General features: G+C 37.2%; 2 protein-coding genes and 1 long non-coding RNA gene across 4 annotated transcripts; 2 read left to right on the forward strand and 1 right to left on the reverse strand.

The window, feature by feature from the left end:
* The first annotated feature begins 2 nt into the window (after positions 1–2).
* LOC116303439 (conserved oligomeric Golgi complex subunit 7) lies at positions 3–12188 on the forward strand. The gene is made up of 23 exons (XM_031712974.2): positions 3–198; positions 897–941; positions 1278–1333; positions 1505–1589; positions 2255–2344; positions 2570–2638; positions 2934–2969; positions 3113–3233; positions 3830–3912; positions 3998–4108; positions 4821–4979; positions 5600–5651; positions 5814–5941; positions 6208–6282; positions 7025–7090; positions 7648–7801; positions 7963–8166; positions 8973–9109; positions 9460–9549; positions 9741–9855; positions 10821–10952; positions 11237–11327; positions 11793–12188. The coding sequence occupies exons 1-23, from the start codon at positions 106–108 to the stop codon at positions 11869–11871; spliced, it is 2271 nt and encodes a 756-aa protein (XP_031568834.1). The 5' UTR covers positions 3–105; the 3' UTR covers positions 11872–12188.
* On the reverse strand, positions 3320–3727 carry LOC148910126 (uncharacterized). Its single transcript, XR_016120200.1, has 2 exons — positions 3456–3727; positions 3320–3374 (listed from the first exon to the last, which is right to left on the reverse strand). It is a non-coding gene; the product is annotated as an uncharacterized LOC148910126 (long non-coding RNA).
* A 1562-nt stretch (positions 12189–13750) lies between the features above and the next one.
* LOC116303454 (syntaxin-binding protein 1) lies at positions 13751–24278 on the forward strand. 2 transcript variants are annotated; one of them, XM_031712999.2, is made up of 30 exons: positions 13751–13849; positions 13929–13978; positions 14092–14173; positions 14421–14497; positions 14758–14833; positions 14945–14989; positions 15403–15455; positions 15861–15944; positions 16230–16297; positions 16402–16486; positions 17095–17138; positions 17574–17619; positions 18083–18126; positions 18254–18303; positions 18689–18743; positions 19102–19162; positions 19378–19446; positions 19719–19799; positions 20239–20327; positions 20430–20479; positions 20969–21029; positions 21239–21287; positions 21554–21649; positions 22354–22432; positions 22736–22754; positions 22837–22870; positions 22941–23027; positions 23120–23156; positions 23647–23729; positions 23825–24278. In XM_031712999.2, exons 1-29 carry the CDS (start codon positions 13777–13779, stop codon positions 23709–23711), a joined length of 1809 nt encoding a protein of 602 aa, XP_031568859.2. In that variant the 5' UTR covers positions 13751–13776; the 3' UTR covers positions 23712–23729; positions 23825–24278. The 2 variants fall into 2 exon arrangements, with proteins under 2 accessions (XP_031568859.2, XP_031568867.2); XM_031713007.2 differs by having other exon boundaries at positions 19381–19446.
* The last annotated feature ends 61 nt before the right edge of the window (positions 24279–24339 follow it).

Raw genomic sequence — 24339 nt, forward strand, 5'->3', positions numbered from 1 at the left:
AATCCAAAATGGCGGCCGTCGCAAAATTTATTCAAAAAGTTATTCTTTTTAAAAATATTAGTTTCCGTTAAGTTTCATGTTTATTTTAAGATTATAGCTGGGTAAATGGATTTCTGGAAGTTCTCGGATCAAAATTTTGATGTTAAAGAATGGGTGAATTCAGCTTTGAAGACGCGAGACGACAAAACTCCTATCGATGTAAGAGTTGACACGTAGACATCTGTAAAGTTCATTTTGGGTATTTTTGTTTTATTGATTTTGTTTGCTTCTGTATTACAAAGCAGCGTGTGGTTTATGATTATAAGGAGGCATGATATAATCGTTGTATTTATAGGGCATGAAAAATATAAGCCTTTCAGTTTAGGCATTAATTAAAGGGGAAATGCTTTGTGACATGAGTTGAATTGCCCTATTTTAAAATATTTTTTTATTCATGAAGTTTAATTTTCTGATTTATTTATTTATTTTTCTCTTCATTAACCGAGAATGTGTTAGGATGGTTAAAATACAATGTATAATCAGCTGATAAATGACTGTCTGTCTGTCGGTCTGTTGATCTGTCTGACCTACTCACAGACCTTACTGACTGATTGATTGATTGATTAACCTACTGACTGACTGACCTATATGACTGACAGACCTACTGATGTAATGACCTATTGACTGACGGATTGATTGACTGACAGATCTACTGACTGACTGACTGGCAGATTGATTGATTGACAGACAATTAATGTCCCGAGGGTAATGCCAACAATGACAGTGGGTGCATATATGGAACTGTTTTGAAAACTTGCTAGCTTTCTGGTGATCCTAGTCTTTTTTCCTGACTAACTTTTGATTGATTGGCTGTTGGTCACGGTGGTTGATAAATATAAATATATGTTCTTTTGCAGGCACATGCATCTACTTTAGTCATGAAGTTACAGCTTTTTATCCAGGTATTTATAATGTTCAACATTTTCGCTGCTTGTTCTGAATTCTTTTTTATTATATAAATGTAACGTACATAGTATGTCCAATCTGATTGGTCAAGATCTGTGATTTATTAGAAAACAGAGCACAATTGCTCACACAAACCTGTGTGCACAGCCAATTTTGCAAAGAAGTGTGTAAGAAAACAGAAAACTACTAACAAAAGTTTTTTTTTCTTTCAATTAGATAAAACAGCTCTTTCAGTGCTCTGTTCAGTTGTGCAGCTCTAATTAGAAAACACTGAAGCATGTAATAAGCTATTTAATTTGTTAATATTGCTTATTCTTGCATAAAACATTTAGGAAGTCAACAATGCCTTAGAGGAGACGAGTGTACAGAGCGTTAATAGTATTCCAAGGTATGGATCAACAAAGAATCCATTAAAAAACAAAAAATGTCATTGTTTTATAGATACATGTATATATATATATATATTTTTTTTTTTCTCTTGAGGAAAACTATACATTTTTAGTTATACTTACTGTAAATGTTGCAACTAGAATTTCAGTGTTAGCCATCTGTTTTTAAGGGTTATGAGAGAGATAGAGAATTTGCGACATGAAGCATCGTTACTGAAGGAACAAATGAATATGGTTAAAGAGGATATCAAGAAGGTAAGCTATATATCTCTTATCTGTACCCCAGTTTGATACATGTAATTAGGAACAGACCTGGCAGAGGTCTCAAAAGAACCACAGCAGCACTAGGGAGGGGAGGGTGGGCATAAGGAAAACTCTTGACCCTAAATGCCAATATACTCGAACTGCACCTGATTGCCATACAATCTTTGCAAATGCAATAACAACTCAGCCAATCAATGACTACTCATACATGCAAATCAAAGGTAAAGGTAAAGGTAATTATTTTACTTCGATAACGCGGGGAGTGGTTGCCCAAATCTCCCGAGCCAAGAGCTCATGTTTAATGCACTCGAAGGTGCGCCCTCTACCCCCTCTTACTATCAGTGCTCCTTTTTATGGGTATTTAAAGCTAATTAAAGCTACACAGAACAGAGAGAAGTCGAAACAGACGTGGAGTTCCTGAGGACCTCAAGCTCTGAAGGTCGCGCACTAACCAACTGAGTTACGCCTGCTTCTACACTAGTCAGACTGCTAAGAATAGCCTTCTTTTACCTATATCCATACAACTACATGACACCCATACTATATAGAAAAATTGTGTTCACCAAACATTTTTTAAAAGTGGTGTATTTATTCTTTTTCTCAGACAAGATATCATAATCTAATACATATTGAATAGGTTGTTGTCTATTGTTCAGGTGGAAGAGAACACAGCACAGTCCATGAAGATGCTGATGGAGCTGGATGCAGTCAAGTCACGGATGCAAGCTGCTTCCCAGGGACTTCAGGTATGTGATCATTTTGTCACAAAGATATTGTTGAGTTACAGTGATGTCACTTGAACCGTGAACTCTTCTAGCAAAATTAGCCAATCAACGATAATCTAGACTATACATTCCAACCTGCTTTGACCAACTGATAAACAAATATTGTCAAAATGTTTAATTTTATTCCAAAAATGCATAACAAATAGCTTGGTTTGATCAGCTACATATGTTTTCGTTGCATCCCAGGAAGCAGATAATTGGACAACTTTATCAGCAGACGTGGAAAAGGTCTTTGATTCTGGTGACATCAAGGCAGTAAGTAACAGCATCATAGCAAGTCACTGTCTTAATTGTAACTGTGAAAAACTATGGTACAGCATACCTTACAATGTGATATCTTTGGCAAGATAAATGTATGAGCCTAATTGACACACTTTGATGGTCTAAAGGATGCCATCAAATCTGTAGTTTCACATTGCTGTGTTCTGTGCTGTTTTCTAATTCAATAACCCTTACTTTGTTACATAACCCTATGATAGTCTTCCTGTAATATTTACCCTTGATTATTAATTTAATCAAACAGTCTTAACTTCTTTTGCTTTTCCTCCAGATATCAGAGAAGCTCGTTGGCATGCATAAGAGTTTGGTAGGTTATGAAAAACTTGGTAGCATATTCCAGTTTTAAACTTCCTGTACTATATACCAGATGTCTCAGTTATATATAGTACAACCAGAATGTTGGAGAAAATCTTGGCATAAATAATTTGTGTCAAATGTTTCTACTCATAGACTGTTCTACAAGATGTACCAGATTATGCAGAGAGAAGACGGCGACTAGAAGGATTGAAAAATAAACTGGAAGCCTTGTTGAGTCCAAAAATTGTTGCAGCATTCAACAATCATTCTCTAGGTAAATAAGAAAATAATATTTACCTCTTTGGCATGTCTTTGAAATCCCATATCAGACCACATGTTATTTAGACTCTTGATGATAGATTTCTTTTTTTTTTTTGAGTTGTATCCCTGATCATGTGTCTTCTCATATGTGCAACTGTTGAACAAAGAAATGATACTATTATAGGGAATTACATTAAGAGATGCCCAGCAAGTGAAAATAAATACCCTTACTCACCAGCTGATTATATTTATATGCCAAAATACAACGAGGCTGTTCACAGGCTGCTATTTTTTGCATATGATTGTAGTGAATGTATGCTCTGAAAAAGTGGTTAAATTTGAAAAATAATATCATTCCTTGAACGTCTGTATATACATGTAAGACCGCAGGTATATCATTTGGGCTGCCTCTTTAGGCTGTGCAATTGAATTGTTCCTACATTTTTGGATTTTGTGTTGCAATTAGTGTCGCTGGAAGTGTGGTTAAATACATGTTTTATGATTGCATTTTAAGACATTTATCAAACTATGATAGTACTGTATCATTCTTGCACCAAGAACCTTGAATAAACATGCAACAACCTTCTTTTCATTTCTTTACATCAACAGAAGAAACAAAAGAGTATGTGAAAATCTTTTCTGACATTGACAGACTTGACCAGCTACAAAACTATTATGTGAGATGTCACAAGGTGAGCTTAAAATTCATAGACAAAATACAAAGTAAATGACCCATTTTTCTCTAATAGTGATTTGATTTCATGTTTTTTCTCATAGACAAAGCTACAAAAGACTTGGGTTGAGATCCGTACAGAAGATCCTAACAAGATGATGCTTGATTGGTTGGCTACCTTCTATGATGTCATCTTGTCAACCTGGTACACAGAGGTATGCTGATGATGAACTTCATCAAGCAAATTTGATCAAATGTTATGCTCATTGAATTCACTTAACCAAACCACTGTTATGGTATTGATTTATAATCAAGGCTAGCATAGCTTAGTATATTCGCCTTGCACCTCTGAGATTTCTGTTTTTCTTACTGGATTTGGCATCTGTGATGCATGTGAGCAGAGTTTTTTGGGTCTCTCTTCATTTGAGGGTTTTTCTTTGTTTTCTCTGCTAAATTCCAATATTATTCCTGAGCTCTTAGCTGTATCCTGACTTCTATCAACCCAGAGGCTGTTTCAGGGTTCGATCTGTGAGTCACATTGTAGCTGTGCTCTGACTTAGATCAACCCAGAGATTGTTTCAGGGTTCCATCTGTAAGTTACACTTTAGCTGTGCTCTGACTTAGATCAGCCCAGAGGTTGTTTCAGGGTTCAATCTGTAAGTTACACTGTAGCTGTGCTCTGACTTAGATCAGCCCAGAGGTTGTTTCAGGGTTCAATCTGTAAGTTACACTGTAGCTGTGCTCTGACTTAGATCAACCCAGAGGTTGCTTCAGGGTTCTATCTGTGAGTTACACTTTAGCTGTGCTCTGACTTAGATCAGCCCAGAGTTTGTTTCAGGGTTCAAAAGAATTTTAAAAGATTTACTTTGTTTTGTCTTTATTAAATATGGATGAGTTTGAGAAACTGTTTTGTTCAATTTTCCACAGGTTAGTTGGTGTAGTCAGGTATTTCCTGAGCCAGGGACAGTTTTATGTGTGTTGTTGATGCAGACCCTAACTCATCTGGACCCATCACTCCCTCAATGCATTGCTGAGTACATCAGGGATCAGCAGGATGTCTTGCAGAGGTTGATTGATTTGAGACAGGTATGACACTGTTGACAAGGGTAAATAACCTCATAGTGCTGTGAAATGTCATTTTTTTCATCATTATGTATACTATCAATAGCGTCATCATCACCACCGTTATCAGTCATCATCATCATTATCATCATTGCATCATAACCACCGTTATCGGTCATCATTATCATTATCACCATCATCATTGCATCATCACCATCATTATCAGTCATCATCATCATTATCATCATCATCATTGCATCATCACCACTGTTATCAGTCATCATCATCATTATCACCATCATCATTGCATCATCATCACCATTTTATTAGTCTGCATCACCACCATTATCAGTCATCATTAACACCATCATTATCACCATCATCATTGCATCATCACCATTATCAGTCATCATCATCATTATCACCATCATCATTGCATCATCATCACCATTTTATTAGTCTGCATCACCACCAACATCAGTCATCAAGATGCATCATCACCACCTTTATCACCAGTCATCACCACCATAACTCCCCATCATCATCATCAACGTCATCATCAACTTCATCATCACTATTCTTCCCATTATCACTGCTACTATTAAAATTATCTGCAGTATCATCATCATTGTCATCTTTTGCAGGTTACCATTAGATATGGCCAAGGGTTAGAAAAAGCTCTATTGCAGCAAGAAGGTAAGAAGAAATGAAGTTCAAAACAAACAAAAAACTATCAACCAGCCTCAAATAATTAGGGCCATAATGGTCACACAGCCACAGTTTTTTTCCGGAATAAATTTTTTTTAAGACTTCCTATGGTTCTGTACCTAACTTTATATTGATGTGTGTTGACTTCAGGGAAGTGCAGTCCTAATTCCATATCAGTGTTGGTTGATGCAGTGTTTTCTCCGTACATCCAGTACATGTTGGACTACCCAATGATGCAACAGTCATACCTTGTTGGCCAACTGGAAAACATTTCACTGGTATGAACTATAAATATTCTAAAATCCTTGTTATGTGGCCTATGATTGAGGCTCAATTAGGGGTGTACCAATGCCCTTTGTCTGAATTTCGCAACTGACTTCAGAATTTCAGAACGTGTTAGTATCGCTTGTCAGAATTTACTGTACCCCTAAAAATGCCTTACTATTGTAAAAGTTGTTGTTGTTTGTTGGTAGTTCATAGCTGTTTCAATGTTGTGCTCAAGTTAGCTTTTACTTAAGATATTTTTAATCCATTTGTGATGCAGAGATCTGATGAATTTCTAGAAATGGCAGGTCGGATGGCAAAGTCAGTTGATAAAGTCTTTCGTTTAGTCGATCAGGTTTGTACATGCTTTTCTGCATATAAACACTTATTAACCTTCCTTCTTGGTGATCAGGTTTGTACTTGCCTTTCATTGCAAAAGCACTTCTTACCCTTCCTCCATGAAGATGTACATGTATACTTTACTAAGCTACATGCAGAAGAGAGGGAGCTCAAGTGGAGCTCAAGTGCAATCTTTGGGAATTACTTTACATACATTGTGCAATAAAGACATGATATATATACTTAAACGACAACAAAATCATTAGAACTGAGTCGAACTTTCAGAATTTGACATTAAGGGCGATTTTTGATCTGGAAAATCCGGAATCATGTCCTGGAATGGCATTTTGGACTGGACTCGGTTTAGTGGATTGTGGATCGAATATGTTTAAAGTCTTAATTTTCTTGACTAAAAATATTTTTTCATTAGTCCTGTACTTATATCCTTTTGTATTTTAATTTAAATTTGAAAACAAATTGGAATTAAACTTTGAAATAAAGGTTGGGTTTCTGAGGTATATGAACTGTCGTTTCTCACAAAAACCCCTACCCCCATAGGAAAGAGCATTTGTTGACTACTCGTGCAGTAAGGGATATTAGAAGTCCTAGTTTGCCTATTACCCCTTCTCTATTTAGCCATTGATTTTTCGGGGAGGGGAGGGAAAGACCATTTGTTGAGGGTAGTCAAAGTCACCTTCCTCATGGGAAAACTGGATATCAACTTGTAAAGATAAAAAAATCTTTTTCTGTTTTTCTAGGCTGTGGACTACTGTGTACAACTCACCGATGGCTATGCAGTTTGTGGGCTTTGTTTTGTGTTAGAGGTATGTCATAAGTGGACAAAAAGTAGAGTTTCATGGCGGCATCCATGTTGTTGGACAAAACAATAGAAAATGTTTTCTTTATCAAAATCTCTCGCTAAAAAAAAGAATGATAATAGTATTGTGTAGTTCCAAAAATTATCCATAACCCCTCACAGAGGAATTTTTTTAAGACACCCCCCTACCCCCTGGAAATTCCAATTTTCTTCCATACAAACGCTGTAATTTTTGTTCTTTCTCTAACCCCCCTACTCTTCGGAAATTCCAAATTCCTCTGTGGGTTGGGTATGGATGATTTCTGGTACTACACAATACCATAAAACAATAAACCTCTTTACCTTGAACATAATGTTTTCCCATTTCATACATGTGTCATTCCCTAGAGTATAATTTCTTTGTTTAACGACTGTGCATAAGAAGACACATGAATATGGATATAACTCAGAATCTTATTCAGAAGGGAATGACATATTATTTGTAATGGGAAAACATTACCCACAAGTTTAAGAGGTCTATTGGGTACACATTTCAAAAAATAGGAGTAATTTTTTTTTTCCTAGGAATTTTTCAGCGAATACACAGGCCGCCTTGATGAATGTATTTCCAGCTTACGAAAACAATGTTACTTGGATCAGGACCTCACACCAGATATGAAAGAGTTCCATGAAGATTGGACTTTATTCCAGAATGCATTCCGTATTATTCAAATCTGTGGTGAGTACTCCACAGACAGACATACGATTCCTATTAAAAAAATTATAATTTAATATTGTCGATAATTCTGTTTCTAGTCCAACCAATTTGTATTTTTTTATTTCAGTATTTTTAGTATTTCAATGTCCCTTGCATTCTTTGTATGCCTTTTTTTTATTCAGGTGATCTTCTCCTTCGACTCCGCACTCACGACAGAAACCTCTACGACATCTTAATGATATGTGGTAGAGAGATAGGAGGCAAGGCGAGTGATAGCGACACCTCTAGATTTCCCACCAGACCCTTCAGGTGGTACAACTACCTCCAGAAAGAAAGACCTAATGATTTTAACACTCTTTTAGAGTTTATACAAAAATACCAGTCAGGTATGCAAAGGAACTATACTTCCCGAACGAATGCTATTGGTGCTTATAGCCCTTAGATATCTAGGTTTATTAAAGGAACTTACACATTAACGTACTGCAATCTAAAGCCTGTTTTTTTATTTGGAGTCGGAAGCAGTTTATCAATGAATTTAAAGTGTCTGAAAACTGCCCGACATAAGCACATGTACAAGGCAAGCAAGAAAAATCTTAAAAGTTTACGACTGTTTTTACTAAATCAGGTTCCCACTCTGTTTTCTGGTTTTCACTTCGTCATAAGCTGCTTTCGACTCCAATTTTGTCGCAAGAGAAATGCAGGCTTAAGAGCAGTGATCAGGATGTTCACAGACACATCAGACTCAACTAATAATTTATTACAATTATTATGACAAGGGAATCTTTGACACCATTAGTGATCACTAGAATGTCAGTGTATATACATGTAGTTGAATTATAGAAGATTATTATATGACCGTGAATCTTAGAGCCTGGACACTAGCAAATCGAGCAATCTGATTGGATAGATCGCAACGCGGCTGGTCTAGATTCTCCGATATTAACCGGTCCGATGGCATATTAATCTTATGGCGAAAAAATTTTGTCCTTTTCAATGAAAAGTGGTCATATAATAAAACTCTTATCAACCGAGCTTGGTCGGTCTGTACGGGATAATCTTGACCTCGGTCGGGTACAGACCTCAGTCAAGATTATCCCGTACAGACCTCCCGCTCGGTTAATAAGATCTAATTATTGGATTAATGATTATTCGAAAAGTAAAATTCTTAGGATGGTTGGTTTTGTTTTTCAAGGTACTGCTAAGGATTACGCTGTTTTACCAGTCGTCTTTGAACAAATGCAGTCACTCAACGAACGAGCTCACAGACTTGCATTTGATGTCGCCTTTCTTCAAATCAAGCAACAGTTGTCCCTTGTGCCAAAACTGGAGGTAAATAAAAGCTCTAAATAAATCGTCCTTGTTTTACAAGGGTACCACCTAATAGTTCAATGTGACTTAAAACCTGTAGCCATTCCATGATTGAACTGGAATTGCGGAGGGAGAAAAACCAGACAACCTGGAGAAAAAATCTCAAAGAATATGAGAAAACCGACATTAAGAAACTTTTCCTTAATACATACAATGGCGAGGGTTAAAGATTGAATCCCCAACCACTGCACGGCAAAAGATATAGAACATAAATTGGCAGGATATAACACCCATGATCTGAGCAATTCTAATATTTTTTATAATAATATTTAGAATTGGTACTGAGAATATTTTGTGTCGTTTCTCGATAGACTTGGGCATCTGTTTCTGCCGAATCAGGATCAGCTCTCAGCAGTGAACTTCCAAAGTTTAGTTTATCACCTCAAGGATATATTACGCATGTAAGTGGTATTGCTGTAAGACAAACAAACACACACACACACACTAAGACAAACTGGCTGACAGACACACAGACAGAAACGAAGACAGGCACACAGACAGACACACAGAAATACTGGAAGACAGACAGACAAAGTCAAATCCAAGAAGTTCATCTAAGCGTCACCTGACATGCTTCAATAATCCTTTTCAGATTGGAGATCACTTACTTACCCTACCCCAACAATTAGAACCATTCATTACAAAGGAGAACCCCGCCCTGGAGGCTGCCATGAAGACTGGTAAACTCCCCTTCCCTGATGAACAAGGTATGAAAAACAAGTAATTAAAAACTATAAGAATACTGAATCTTATAATGATAATGGTGATGATGATGATGAATATAATGATGAATGGTGATGATGATAATGATGATGATGATAGTGATGATGATGAATGGTGATGATGATGATGAGTGGTGATGATAAGATGAATGGTGTTGATGATAATGATGATGATAATGATGATGATGATGATGATGATGGTGATGATTATGATGGTGATGATGATGAATGGTGTTGATGATGATGATGATGATAATGATGTTGATGATGATGGTGATGATGAATGGTGATGATGATAATGATGATGGTGATGATTATGATGGTGATGATGAATGGTGTTGATGATAATGATGATGGTGATGATTATGATGATGATGATGAATGGTGTTGATGATAATGATGATGATTATGATGGTCATGATGAATGGTGATGATGATAATGATGATGATGATAGTGATGATGATGAATGGTGATGATGATGATGAGTGGTGATGATGATGATGAATGGTGTTGATGATGATAGTGATGATGATGAATGGTGATGATGATGATGAGTGGTGATGATGATGATGAATGGTGATGATGATGATAGTGATGATGATGAATGGTGATGATGATGATGAGTGGTGATGATGATGATGGTGATGATTATGATGGTGATGATGAATGGTGATGATGATAATGATGGTGATGATGATGGTGATGATGAATGGTGATGATGATAATGATGGTGATGATTATGATGAGTGGTGATGATGATAATGATGATGATGAATGGTGGTGATCATGATGGCGATGATTATGATCATGATGATGATGGTAGTGATTATGATGGTGATGACGATAATGATGATGAAGATAATAATACATGATCCATTTTTATTACGTATCGTACCACCTTAAGCGTAGAGATTAAAAATCGCTCTTGTTTATTTATTTTTTCTACCAGAAGAGAACATCGACCCTGCTTCTCATTGGCTGGGCTCCATAGCTCGCGGAACGATTCATACCTACGTCGAGAACATCTTACGAATTCACGAACTCACTCCTTACTCTACGAAACAGTTGCTCGCTGATATAGGTAAGAAAGACTCACATATCTCAAGGTGTTTCTATGATTTAGTACTGTTAGGTGTTTGTTACTGCAACCATGTTGATGGACAAAACAAAAAATATTCCTCAACTGAAATAAATCTTGTCTTGCAAGATGTGCAGCGTTCCTGTCATACAACATGGTTGACTTATGACCCCGTATTACTTGAGTGTTGCAATTCAAATCTCTTGTTATAAGGCAGCAATTGTGAAGCGCTTTTCCTTGGCCTAGTATTACCAGATGATTTACTTAACGTCTGTTTTATTTTGTAGAATATTTTTGTAATGTGTTGGAAGCTCTTGAAGTGGAGCCCAGTGACTCACTCAAACATATCATGATGCTTTTGAAGGCCAGCCCTGAAGAGTAAGTACACGATACACGATACATGATAATGATGATGACGATGATGATGGTGATGATGATGGTGATGATGATGGTGGTAATAGTGATGGTGATGCATAATGATGTGGTTGATGATGATGATGGTGACTGATGATGGTGATAGTGATGATGATGATGATGATGATGGTGATGATGATTATGGTGATGCATGATGATGATGATGATGGTCATGGTGGTAATGGTGGTGATGGTGATTATGGTGAAGCATGATGATGATGATGATGGTGGTAATGATGGTGATGGTGATGATGATGGTGATTCATGATGATGATTGTGATGCATGATGATGGTGATGCATGAAGATGATTGTGATGCATGATGATGGTGGTGATGATGATGGTAATAATGATGATGATAATAATGATGACAACCTATTTAAATGTGCAGCTACAGATTCTTGTGTTAACTCAGATTTGCCCCCTTCAGATTTCACGAAGTCGTGGTAGAAAACAATATTGATGACAGAATACAGATGGTCATCGCAGGAACCAGAATGATACACTAACGCACATGCAAGCACTGTGTCAATAACAATAAAATTCCATCAGCAACTTCTTAAATACTTAGCTCAGCTGAACGCTAGTAAATGTTTTTTGCGACCGAGATTAAACACGACACAAGAGAACACAAATCAGTATCTAGAAGGGGTATTGTAGCCCCAGTATTATATAAACAGAAAATATAAAAACTGATATAGAATACTGAGAAATCAAGACGCAGTCAGATGTTTCCAGGAAGTATTTGAAACCAGGAAAGCACAGTGGATCGAGTTCTCAAATAATAATTTGTAAGGAAAAATAAAATAACGATGTTGAGGCCTGATTAAGAGGTTGAATGGACAAAAAAAAAAAATTGAAAAAAAGTTAAATCAGCATGAAGCGGGATTTGATTTTAAGAGTTTGAATGGAGAAAACAAAATGTTATATCAGCATGAGGCGGGATTTCAAACAAGTCAACCAACAGAAATTAAAAACAAAAAACAAAAAAAAAACGACTCCACTTTGCCATACCCCCGAGACATCCGCAGAGCTGGGGCGTCGTATGGACTTCGGACCTGACGGCGATTAAATCCTTCTGCCCTTGGGTGTACGAATTACGCAAGAAAATGTTCTAGTCGAAGCATCAGGGGAGAGACCAGCCGGCCCCCAGACCATATCGGCTAATCCCTTGCATCTCTGCCACGCACGGAATCAGTTGAAAATCTCATGTTAAAAAGTCTAGTCTATCCGGTGCATTGTTTTCGCGGATATTGTTATGCTAATGTTTTGGAACCGTGGTCCAGTGGACAAAACGTGGAAATTCAAAATACTGGGCCCAGCCCGGATTAGGAGGGTTAGTACCTGGATGGGTGACCTAAACATTATACCTACTCAAGCTTTTCTTTCTTTTTTCTCTTAGTTCAACAAATATTTTTTTTCGAACATCGTACCTCACGAGTTGAGTCAAGTACCGATTTTTTCAAGCTTGAGTTTTTAAGTATTTTCAATTATTTTGATCATATTTGAGAAAATGGAGTGGCATTTTTCATCTTGGTTTTGATTCTTGAAAAAGAGTGAAATTTTTGCGAGTTTACTTTTTGATGTAATCTTTGCTTTGAGTTGACCATAGGATGAAACAAAAGCTTTACTTTTAGTCAAAGCGGTATGAAAACTTTAAGCTATACCTTAAACCCCATTCAGAAATATGAAGACTAGAAGCATCATTTGAGACACGTACAGGAACGGCCCTTCCACAGTTCTCACTTCATAGTTCTCTTTCATTCTCGTTCCCGCCGGTTGGCAATAGCGCAGACTCTGGAAACGAGAATGAATGTACCTCAATTTTAGTTTTGTTTCTCTGCATCTTTTATATCCATACTGCATTTAATAGATAACTTATAATCTTATTCTGTTGCGAGAACTCTCACCCCCAAAGGATCCACCATTTTGCCGGCTCCCCACTTCCGGTTATAAAGTTGGCATACTAGTAAAAATAACTCACTCCCGAAACGCATTGGGCGTTTTGTATAAAGGCACCTCTATTTATGGCTTGAATTTTCTTTACAACAAGAGAAGGCTTTAAATGCGGCAATTAACTTACGCTTTTCGCTTTTTTTTTTTTTTTTTTTTTTTTTTGACACATATGCTTATACTTTTTCTCATAACTTAATTTTTCTTTAGTTTGAAAGCATTTTTTAACTTGGGTCCGCAGTAATTGGCTAACGCTGTTGCGAAATTAATCCCTGCCATACTTATAAATGCTAACGTATATTAATTAACTCGTTATGATTTTTAGTATGGCGAAGTTACAATAAATAAAACAATATATAAAAGATATAAAATATGTATTGTAACTCAAAAAGGTCACCGTAGTGACCTTGTAGGAGGGACACAAGGCCAGGCTACCTAACACATCCGCCATTTTGATTCCAATGTGTTTTTTCCTGGTTCGATTGACGTTTTTTTATCTTCAGAAAATGTCTCTAAAAAACGTAGTAGGAAGCCGTAAGTATTAAAACAGATACATTTGGCATTATTTGTAATCTTATGGCTTATATTTTTTAATGTTCGTCTTTTTTTTCAGGCATTTTGAATAAATTGTTGAAACCGCTCCACAATCCAGGCGAATGGAGGGTTCGTTCTAGGAATTAAATTTTCCTTGTTATTATTTTTTTCTTTCTTTGAGTGTTATTATTTATTCCTTAGCTATAGTTAGCTTTAATATTAGCTGTGTTATTGATCTACAGGCTCTTATTCTCGATAAACTCAGCACTAGGATGATTTCTGCGTGTATAAAGATGCATGATATTATTGATTCTGGTATCACAAGTAAGCTCTCTTTCTGTCTTTTATTTTCGTTATTGCTCGCCCAGTCATCATTGATTGTCAAATCAATACTTACTTATGATAGATATGTATATAATATAATATATAACATATAACAGATAGATCGCAAATTTAGACTAAACCCAAATGACATAAAGTCACTTATTTTCCCATGGGGGAGTCGAGGTACATGTACGATTCAATAATAATAATAAACTTTCTAACAAATACATTGGATATCTTTTTTTAGTCGTAGAAAACCTCCACAAATCAAGAGAACCTCTACCAAAAATAGAAGCAATCTATATCCTTACCCCTGAAGAAGAGGTTAGGAAATTAAATGCCTGTTTAACTAGTTAGTCAAGAACATTGCAGCAAGCAAGAGGTCCATAGATTAATCCTCAGTGACCTCACACACTTGTTTTAAGGAGCAAGTGTGACTTGATTGATCCTCAATGACCTCACATACTCGTTTTGGGGAGCAAGTGTGGCTTTGTTGGTTAGTGTGCTGCTTGCTAAGCAAGAGGTCCGTATTTTTAACCTAAGTGTCCTTACACACTTGTTAATATACACATTTGATGTTACAGTCAATCAAAATTATTGTGGATGACTTCAAAAGCTTCCCAGTCAAGTACAAGGCAGCCCATATATTTTTCACAGAAGGTACAGCATTTATAATAGCATTCATTTCCTGGGAAATCAGTATCCCATCATCTGAAAACATAAGTATCATCACCATGATAAAAGTGTCTTGTATTTCTTTATAATTTACAGTTTGTCCTGATCAATTATTGATGGAATTACAGAAAATAAAGAAGTGTAAGTATCGATAACAACAGCAATAACAACAACAGCAGCAGCAACAACAGCTGCCACAACGACACCATGAACAGTAATGACAACAACAATGAGCAACAGCAGCAACAACAAAAACAACAGTAATAAAACCAGCAGCACTAACTACAGCAACAACATCAACAGCAACGATACATGTAGCAATGACAGCAGCAGTTAAGCAAAAATAATATTCTAATTCCTTGCTGTGGACAAACATTAATAATTATTGCATGCTGTAACTTCTTTATTTATCTTTTTTTTTTTGGAGTAGGGATGTGGAGTCTCTCATGATTCAAGTGCCCAACTTGGGGGAGGGCTTTATTTTAAAAATCAAACAGTATTTTTGGTCAAGCTATTTATTACATGTATGCTTCCTTATCTTTTGATACTCGTAGATATCAGATCACTGAAAGAAATCAACATTGCATTTCTTCCATATGAAGCACAGGTGAATGATGATGATGATAATTTAATGTTGGTGACAACATGATGGTGGTGATGATGATGATGGTACTGATAATGATAATGATGAGAAATGATGATGATGGTGATGGTGGTACTGATAATGATGGTGGTGGTGGTGGTGGTGGTGGTGGTGGTGGTGGTGATGATGATGATGGTGATGATAATGATGATGGTGATGGTGATGATGATAATGATGATGATGGTGGTGGTGATGGTGATGATGATTGTGGTGATGGTGATGATGGTGGTGGTGATGGTGATGATGGTGGTGGTGATGGTGATGGTGGTGGTGATAATGATGATGGTACCAATGATGATGATTATTGTAATGATTGTATTGTATTATTTTATTACATATATTTCATGTGACAGTTGTTGTTTTCTTCAGGCTTATACTCTTGACAGTGCAATAGCATTTGAGAAATTCTATAACCCAAGTGTAGAGAATTCAGACAGAATTAAACACATGGAGGTGAGCCTGTCATTCAAAACACTCTCTGTCTGTTATCCTCCTTGCAGTATTACCAACACTGTTGCTCACTTGTTGTACAAACTCAATGTAATTAAAATTTTTCTCCATAAGAAGATTGTAAGCTCATCTGAGGGGGAGGGGTCATCTGGGCGGGGGGGGGAGGGGGTTTGAAGGCTTTTTTTGCACCCTTTCCCTAGTTCTGCAAATTGAACTACTGAGAACGTGTTGTAAGGAATCTATTCATGTATGTAAACTTATTTTGGTAATTTCATTGTGTATTTTTAGAAATTGGCTGAACAGCTTGCTACGTTGTGTGCATGTCTGGGAGAATACCCATCGATCAGATTCAGGTGGTAAGTGAATGTGGGATTCCTGTGGTATCAAATATTCTCCCAAAGTGATTCAAAGTGAAAGATTGATTAATGGTAGCACATATATTCTTCTTCTTCCTCACCAGCGAGTCCCCCAAGCTTACCGAATTTGCTCACATTGTTCAGAATAAACTGGATGCTTATAAAGCTAATGATCCAACAATGGGAGAGGTAAGGATGCCAGTAACTGTTGTAATGATTCAAGATGAGGGTGTTTTAGCCTGCGTAACAGCAGCAAATAAAGTGGATGATATAGCAGGCATCCCAGACCTCCTATATATCCTATATTTCCTATAATTTGTATAGGATCCTATAAAGAGCCTATATTTACAGAAAACCTCCTATATTTCCTATAAATAGGATGACTGCTGATTGATACATTTATATTTTACACTGTTTAGCATATTTGGTGAAGGAAATAAAATGGCCCCCCTGGTTCTGTTTTTTTTATGGCTTTTTAGTTCTGCAAATCATTGCCTGTGCACCCTCCCGATTCCTGGTTACGCCTCCGAAAAGCTATCTTAACTCCTATAAAGTGCATATATTTTTGGGAAAAAATCCTATATTTTCCTATATTTAGAACTTGCACAGCCTATATTTCCTATAAAATCTGTCTAAAAAGTGGCCGGGATGCCTGATATACTGTAGGTTTTTCAAAAATTCAAAAATTTGAAAGTCTCCTATAACACTAGGTTTTCTTTTGACAACAAAAGCTTGAATATTATACAATTTATCATACAATTTTATATCACTGATCAGTTTTTCTGTTCTTTTTTCAGGGCAGTAACCACAAACACAGATCCCAGTTGCTTCTTCTTGACAGGTAGAAGCAGGGTTCGTGCTACTCCTTAAACTCCTTGAAACTCCTTGAATTTAATTCACGTTTTCAAGGGCACTTGAAAAGCTCTTGAATTTTACGATTTTAGCAAAACTGCTTGAAAACTCCTTGAATTTTTGCTTTGATCATTACTTGCATGGTTCTGAAAAAGATCGAGTCAGAAAGATTGGAAAATCTGAAAGTCGGCCATGTGCAACCACCGTGTAAAACCTTGGCATAGTTAGCAACATACTCCTTGAAAAAAATATTTTTGGGTCCTTGTATACATCTTGAATAGTCCTTGAATTTTAAGTGGTTACCTCAGCATGAACCCTGTAGAGGCCAATCATTCAAATTTAAGACCCCAGAGATGCAAGGCAAGTGCATTGCTATACCCTCCCTTGATTCAAGACCCTGATACGATAACTTTTATTGTTGCAGAGCTTTTGATCCAGCATCACCTCTTCTTCACGAGCTGACCTTCCAGGTTTGTAGATGTGGTGTGCTCAATAGAGGTTGTGCACCATCACACGACGGCAGCCATGTTAGATGGCAGGAATAGTACAATCATTTTGCATAAGAAAGAATTCATTTCCCAAGGGAAGTCATTGTTCTGCCACAGGCAGCCCAAGCTGTATTATGAGCACCAGCACGTGATGGTGAAAAACCTCTATACTTAAATAATGATGGCAGCCAATCAATTCAGTGTTTACCAGCGATAAAAAATACATGAATTCTCTACAATTGAATACTTTTGATCAGGCTTTTTAATTTTCCGTAGAGTACAAACACTACAAACCTGTAATATAAATTGTGCTATTAATGCTTAATTGTGATGTTGCTATGGCTTTTATTGTTTGATTAGTGCTATTTAGTACTAACTATTGCAAAATGTTGCACGCTTTTAGTGTTTAAATACTCTAATAATTCTTTTAATCATTCAATTTTAGGCGATGGCATATGATCTACTTAGCATTAATAATGATGTTTACAAGTAAGTACATCTCTTGAAATCTGGTTAGATAATAGTAGTACTCAGTTATAGCATTGATGCCATTTTATAATGCAGGCTAGAAAAGTGATAACTTATTAGCATGAACCTATTACTAACTTTTTTTTAGATTTGTCACCAAATCAGGAGATTCCGACTTCAAGGAAGCTTTACTTGATGGTAAGGGCAGAAAATTTGTTCTCATTCCTTTTAAAATCTATAATGCTTTGGCTGTTATATCACAATGTGGAGACAGAGCTACAGTAGCTTCAAGACTAGGAGAAAGCCCAAAGATCAAATTGGAATTTAAAAGTTGATTTCAACAAGCAACTCTACTTCACATATGATGGCCCATCCAGGGATCAAATCCTTGACCACAGCATTTGATGCAATGCATTAGCAGTGCACTCCACCCCTGTGGCTTAGTCCAAATATGAGGGAATCATGTTGTTTGTGGGCAGGTTAAAAAAATTTCCTGGCTTGAACCACAAAGTAGTGAGACTGTGCTGTGGCAGCAATATTAGTCATGCCATCCATTTATTCTTATTTTGTTTAATATTTTCAGACACAGATGAGATGTGGAACAAGCTTCGACACCTTCATATTGCTGATGTATCAAAGTAAGAACACAGTCACATTATTTTGATGTCCTTTTAGCTTTAATTAAAATGGATCCTGATTTTGAGCAGCATGATTGGATGAAGATAATTTTCTTACTTAAACATTTGTTAAGCAAAAATCGCATTAACACGAGCGTACTGTAAACAAGAGCACCAGGAACGAAGCATTAACTATAGCTATATAAAAACATAAGCAGAGACATATTTAAGCAAAGACAGGAGAGGAAATCTTTCTGAATATGAAGCAGGCATTCACAAGGCAGGACAGGGAAGATCCTGTATAATATGTATAACCATGTTAGCGATGTTGTACAATTCAGTGGTTGCTGGGAGAGAATTAATTTTTGTTTCTTTGCAGGAAAATATCTGACGAAATCAAAGAATTTGCTTCAGAAAAAAGGATGTCTACAAAAGAAAAGGTACATAAACCTTGGAGCAAGATGAGGAATCATGTCATATCGTACTCTTTTCAATATTCTGCAAACTCGGCAGTTACTATAGCTGAGTGTGCTAAAATGTGTTTTTTCACTGCTGTCCTGCTGTCAATCAAAAATAATCAGTTGGTACCTTTTATATTCTTGACTGGCAGCAGTAATAAACCACCTTATATATATTCTGTCTATTCATTTTTCAGCAGAGCACACTAAAAGACCTACAAGTGATGCTCAAGAAAATGCCTCAGTACCAACAGGAACTGAGCAAGGTAATGGTGTGAGAATAATACCTGGAGTTTGGAAGCTGTTTGAGATACCTCTTATAAAATCTACATGTACACCTATGTCAAAACATAGTTAGGAAATTCCTGTTGGAAGATTAAATTATTGAGTGTGTTACAGCGAAAGTAAGGGAACTTTGATTGTAATTGAACCCAAAGCCTTCTGTAATTCTAGTCAAATGCTCTACCACTGAGCTACAGAAGACTCTTGGTGAGCTAATTGCTATTCTTATAATTATTCTTTTTTGTCGATCCTTCAGTATATTCTTCACTTCCATCTGGCTGAAGACTGCATGAAGCATTACAAAGAGACAGCTGACAAGTTGTGTGGTGTGGAACAGGTCAGACTCTTGAATAATTTTTGTTTGTCATACGTTTATCAATTAATTAGTTATTATCTTCAGCATTGAAATCAAAACAACCATGATCATCATCATCATTAGGATCATCATCATCATCATCATCATTATCATCATCGTCACTACAACTACCACCATCATCACCATCATCGTCATCCCCACCACCATCATCATCATCATCATCATCATCGTCGTCATCTCCACCACCATCATCATCATCATCACCATCATTGTCATCACCACCACCATCATCATCACCATCATCATCATCATCGCCGTCATGGTAATCATCAGCATTATCATCAGCATCATCATAACTACCATCTTTGCTACCAACACCATCATTATCATAAATCTACACATATAATTCCATCAGATTCTCAAACTTTATTATTTTCTCATTCATCTATTTCCACTCTAGGATCTGACAACAGGTGTAGACAAACATGGTGAGAAAATCAAAGACCCCATGAGAAACATCGTACCACTCCTTCTGGACAAGACAGTCAGGTACCATAAACTTCCTACAGCTTGCTCTGACGTTGCACTGTTTTACCTACACATTAATATTAACAGTGATTAGTTGATGTTTCGATACAATCTATTTTCTAGCATTCATGACAAGATCAGGATCATTCTTCTGTACATACTGTTCATGAATGGTAAGTTGTTATTGTCACTGGCTGCAGTTTCCTGTCTTAGCGGGGTGTCACGGAAGACCTGTTGTGCTGCAATACAAAAGAAATTTCTTTTTTTGTGAATGAATTTTTTGTTTAATCTAAATACTGCATTATTCCTGCCCTCCAACATGGCTGCTTTCAAACCATTTGATTAAAGCTGCCGCTGCCGTTGTTGCTGGTGCTGTTGCTGTCGTTGTTGTTTATTGTTGTTGCTGCTGTTGTTGCTGTTGTTGGTGATGTTGCTGTTGCTGATGATGTTGCTGGTGCTGGTGCTGGTGCTGGTGCTGTCGTTGTTGTTTATTGTTTATTGTTGTTGCTGCTGTTGCTGTTTCTGCTGTTGATGATGTTGCTGTTGTTGTTCCTACAGTTGCTGCTGCTGCTGCCATTGTTGTTAATATTGTCTTTATCATTGTCATTAATATGGTTGGTATTAGAAGCTTGAGTCATATATTGGCTTTTTTTTCTCTTCAGGACTTTCCGAAGAAAATTTGACCAAACTTTGCCAACATGCTCAGATTCCAACAGCAGACAGGTAAATCTAAATCTAAATATCTAGCCCATGCAGCCTTGATCTGAGGGAGTTTGGAGAATCGACCGTAGGTAAGGGAGATCAAGGGGAGGGTACTGAGACTATTTGTTTCCCATCCCTACCCCCCAGGGTGAGCTACAGAGAATAAAGAATGGTTAATAGTTTTTAGACAGGGTTGAAAAAACCTCTCGTTTTCATTATTACTTTTTCAGGGCCATCATCATGAACATGGCGAATCTTGGAGTTCCTATTACAAAAGACGTGAGTAAAATGGACTTTGTGATGCAGCGGCCTTTGTGGTTCAATTTATTCTTCATGTCTATCTTTCCTTTCCCATTCTTTTTAATCCTCTCCCATTCATTCCCATATATCCTTTTTCTTCCCTTTTCAAGAGTTAAGTATACAAACGTTTACCATTCAACATAGCATTTTTGTCGTACACATCTTATTTTAACGTCCAGCGGGCGAATAGATAGTGCCGGATTCTGTTGTGAGTCTAACACTTTCTTCATTAATTTTTGGCCCAGGCTGGTAACAAGAGACCCAAGCCCAATCGTAAAGAACGAGATGAAACAGTCTATCAGCTGTCACGATGGGTGCCTTACGTTAAAGACATCATGGAGGTAGGTATTAAATTAGACTCTTCCACAGTCTCTCGCTCGTCCGTTCCGTCTCCACGCTTAGAGACTGTAACGGTACAATGACCGAAAGGACTTATGGATCCTGAAAACTTGGACCCAGCGTGCTTTGGGAACCAAAATACTCGTCCACAGTCTCTCTCGTTTTCGCCGCCATCTTGAAAATATTGAAACGAGAGAGACTGTTGACGAGTATTTTGGTTTCCAAAGCACGCTGGGTCCAAGTTTTCGTGACCCATAAGTCCTTTCGGTCATTGTACCGTTACAGTCTCTAAGCGTGGAGACGGAACGGACGAGCGAGAGACTGTGGAAGAGTCTAGGTAGGTATGGGATCAGGGTAGGACCCAAGGTGTATAGGGTTACTCACGCCAATACCTACCACAGGAAACCCATGAAACTGAGACAATGGTAACAAAATGGCGTCTCTTGACAGAAATTAGATAGAAAAGCTTCAAGTAAACCCAGTGAAAGTTTTTCTGGTTATAAACATATTTAATCACCCCCTTCACTATCCCTTGATCCGCCCCTAGGCACATCAGTACTGCACTAGTCTCTCACCTGTGGGGGTCTGGGCTCGATTAGGTTTCTCCCTTCAAGTGGTTTCCCTCGGGTTTAGACCACAGGGTGACCAGTTCATAAGATTATGAAGGACACAGGGTGTTCAAATCAAATCATATTTTGTTGTTCAGGATGCCGTTGAAGAGAAGCTTAGTGCATCAACGTTTCCTTTCCTGAACCAAAGGTCTGGGGTAGGATTCTCATCTGCTGGTGAGTTGGGTTTATATTATCTTCACCATCATCATCATCACCATCATCATCATCATCATCATCATCATCACCACCACCATCACTCCATCGTCATCGTCGATCGGCAACAGCATCACTGCCCATTATTATTGTCATCACCATCAATCCATACCATCATCATCACCATCACTCTATCGTCATCATCATCATCATCATCACTCCATCGTCATCGTCATCATCAACAGCATCACTGTCCATTATTATCGTCATCACCATCATCATTATTGTAATTAATATTCATACATTTTTATCTTATTTTTTCAGCTGCAGGGCAGGCCGTCAGGTAAGTTCATAAACCGTTCATTTTCTCATCCTACCAATAATTGACTCATTCCTTATTCTTTGATATGTTATTTCTTCACTAGCGCACGTTATGGTAATTGGTATAAACACGATAAGGTAAGATATGATGTCTAATTAGCCACACCTTGTGTTTTTAATGGTTCAGTTCAGTTTTTGTTCTTTTTAGGCATCCAGTGAGGCACGTGATGTGCCACGCCTTATCGTCTTCATCATGGGTGGAGTCTGCTATTCTGAGCTAAGAGCAGCTTATGAGGTAATGTATCTCATTCTGACTAACATGGCTAGCTTCACAAATCCAGGGGGGATATCTCTGTTCTCATATTCTTGTATCGCTCTGCATTGCAGGTTACAGCAGCTAACAAGAATTGGGAGGTCCTCATCGGTAAGACGACGTTTATTACCAAGAAAGACTCTTTTTACTTAGACAGAAGTTTTAGGCCTCGTGTCTTTTTCTTGAATATTATTTCTTATCGGAAACTGTTGTCGAGATTCGTTGGTATAGATGTGATAGACCCTTTAGTTGTCAGACGACTTTTATTACCAAGAAAGATCGTCTTTACTTAGACGAAAACGTTAGGGCTGTGTCATTTTCTTGAATGTTATTTTATTCCTTATCGGAAACCGTTGTCGAGTTACGTTGGTATGGGTGGGGTATAATACACCTCTTCAGTACCTTTGGCGTAATGTTTTCCCATTTCAGACCTCGTGTCATTCCCTAGAGTATAATTTCTTTGTTTACGGCTGTACATAGAAAGACACATGAACCTTATACTCAAGAGAATGACACGTATTCTGAAATGGGAAATATTAGGCTCAAGCTAAATTCTGGCAGGGTTTCTGACTCGAATTCTTTTGCTTACTCTATTATCCAGGCTCAGATCAGATAGTTACTCCAAAGCTCTTCCTAGAGAAGCTTGGCACTCTTGGAAACTCTTGAGAATTTGACACTTAACAGGTTTGTTACCATAGCAACTCATGAGTTGATTTTTTTACTCTCTTCATAGTAAAGAAACGTCGGATTAAAGCGGGGAATTTCGTTATTTTTTTCAGGAATCCGTTTATTAAATGAATATTGTTAATCACAATTAACCAGATAGTATTCTCGTTAATCAAATCAAGCAGCTTTTGATACCGTGCTTTGCCTCTTGTGGGTTTCCTATGGTACAGACAAGGAAAGGGAATGAGGAGAAGTGCCCCACAATTTATCTAGCAGGCAGCAGATTATGTTTCTGCTGTAACTAAAGAAACCATATAAAATAACAATGCTATAATTATAAATTTTAAAATTAAACCTAAGGAAATCTTACTAATTGAAGGTGTAAATTTTTAAAAAATAATTGAATGTTGCTTTTGCCTTTGAAATGCTCCCGTGAAGGATCATGGTTAATATTCAAACTGATAACGAGTAGATTAAGATCAAAGTATACACGACGTTAACAAATGTACATATATCACTAGATTTTTGTAACAAAACACTGAATTTAAATAAAAATTATCAAATCAACACCCTGACAAAATACCAGTGGGAAGTGACCATTTTTTGAGTTCTCGGATTCCCATACAAA

Source organism: Actinia tenebrosa, unplaced genomic scaffold (genome assembly GCF_029948245.1).
Source record: "Actinia tenebrosa isolate PJP-AT-01 unplaced genomic scaffold, QUT_ActTen_1.0 PGA_scaffold1__47_contigs__length_23844297, whole genome shotgun sequence".
NCBI classification, from domain to species: Eukaryota; Metazoa; Cnidaria; class Anthozoa; order Actiniaria; family Actiniidae; genus Actinia; species Actinia tenebrosa.

Bases quoted from the DNA above. Each gene is read 5' to 3' on its own strand.
- LOC116303439 (XM_031712974.2), top strand. From the start codon at position 106: ATGGATTTCTGGAAGTTCTCGGATCAAAATTTTGATGTTAAAGAATGG. The intron at 942-1,277 runs GTATTTATAATG...TAAAACATTTAG, and splicing joins AGTTACAGCTTTTTATCCAG to GAAGTCAACAATGCCTTAGA. The intron at 9,110-9,459 runs GTAAATAAAAGC...GTTTCTCGATAG, and splicing joins CCCTTGTGCCAAAACTGGAG to ACTTGGGCATCTGTTTCTGC.
- LOC116303454 (XM_031712999.2), top strand. From the start codon at position 13,777: ATGTGTTTTTTCCTGGTTCGATTGACGTTTTTTTATCTTCAGAAAATG. The intron at 15,456-15,860 runs GTGAATGATGAT...TGTTTTCTTCAG, and splicing joins TTCTTCCATATGAAGCACAG to GCTTATACTCTTGACAGTGC. The intron at 15,945-16,229 runs GTGAGCCTGTCA...GTGTATTTTTAG, and splicing joins ACAGAATTAAACACATGGAG to AAATTGGCTGAACAGCTTGC.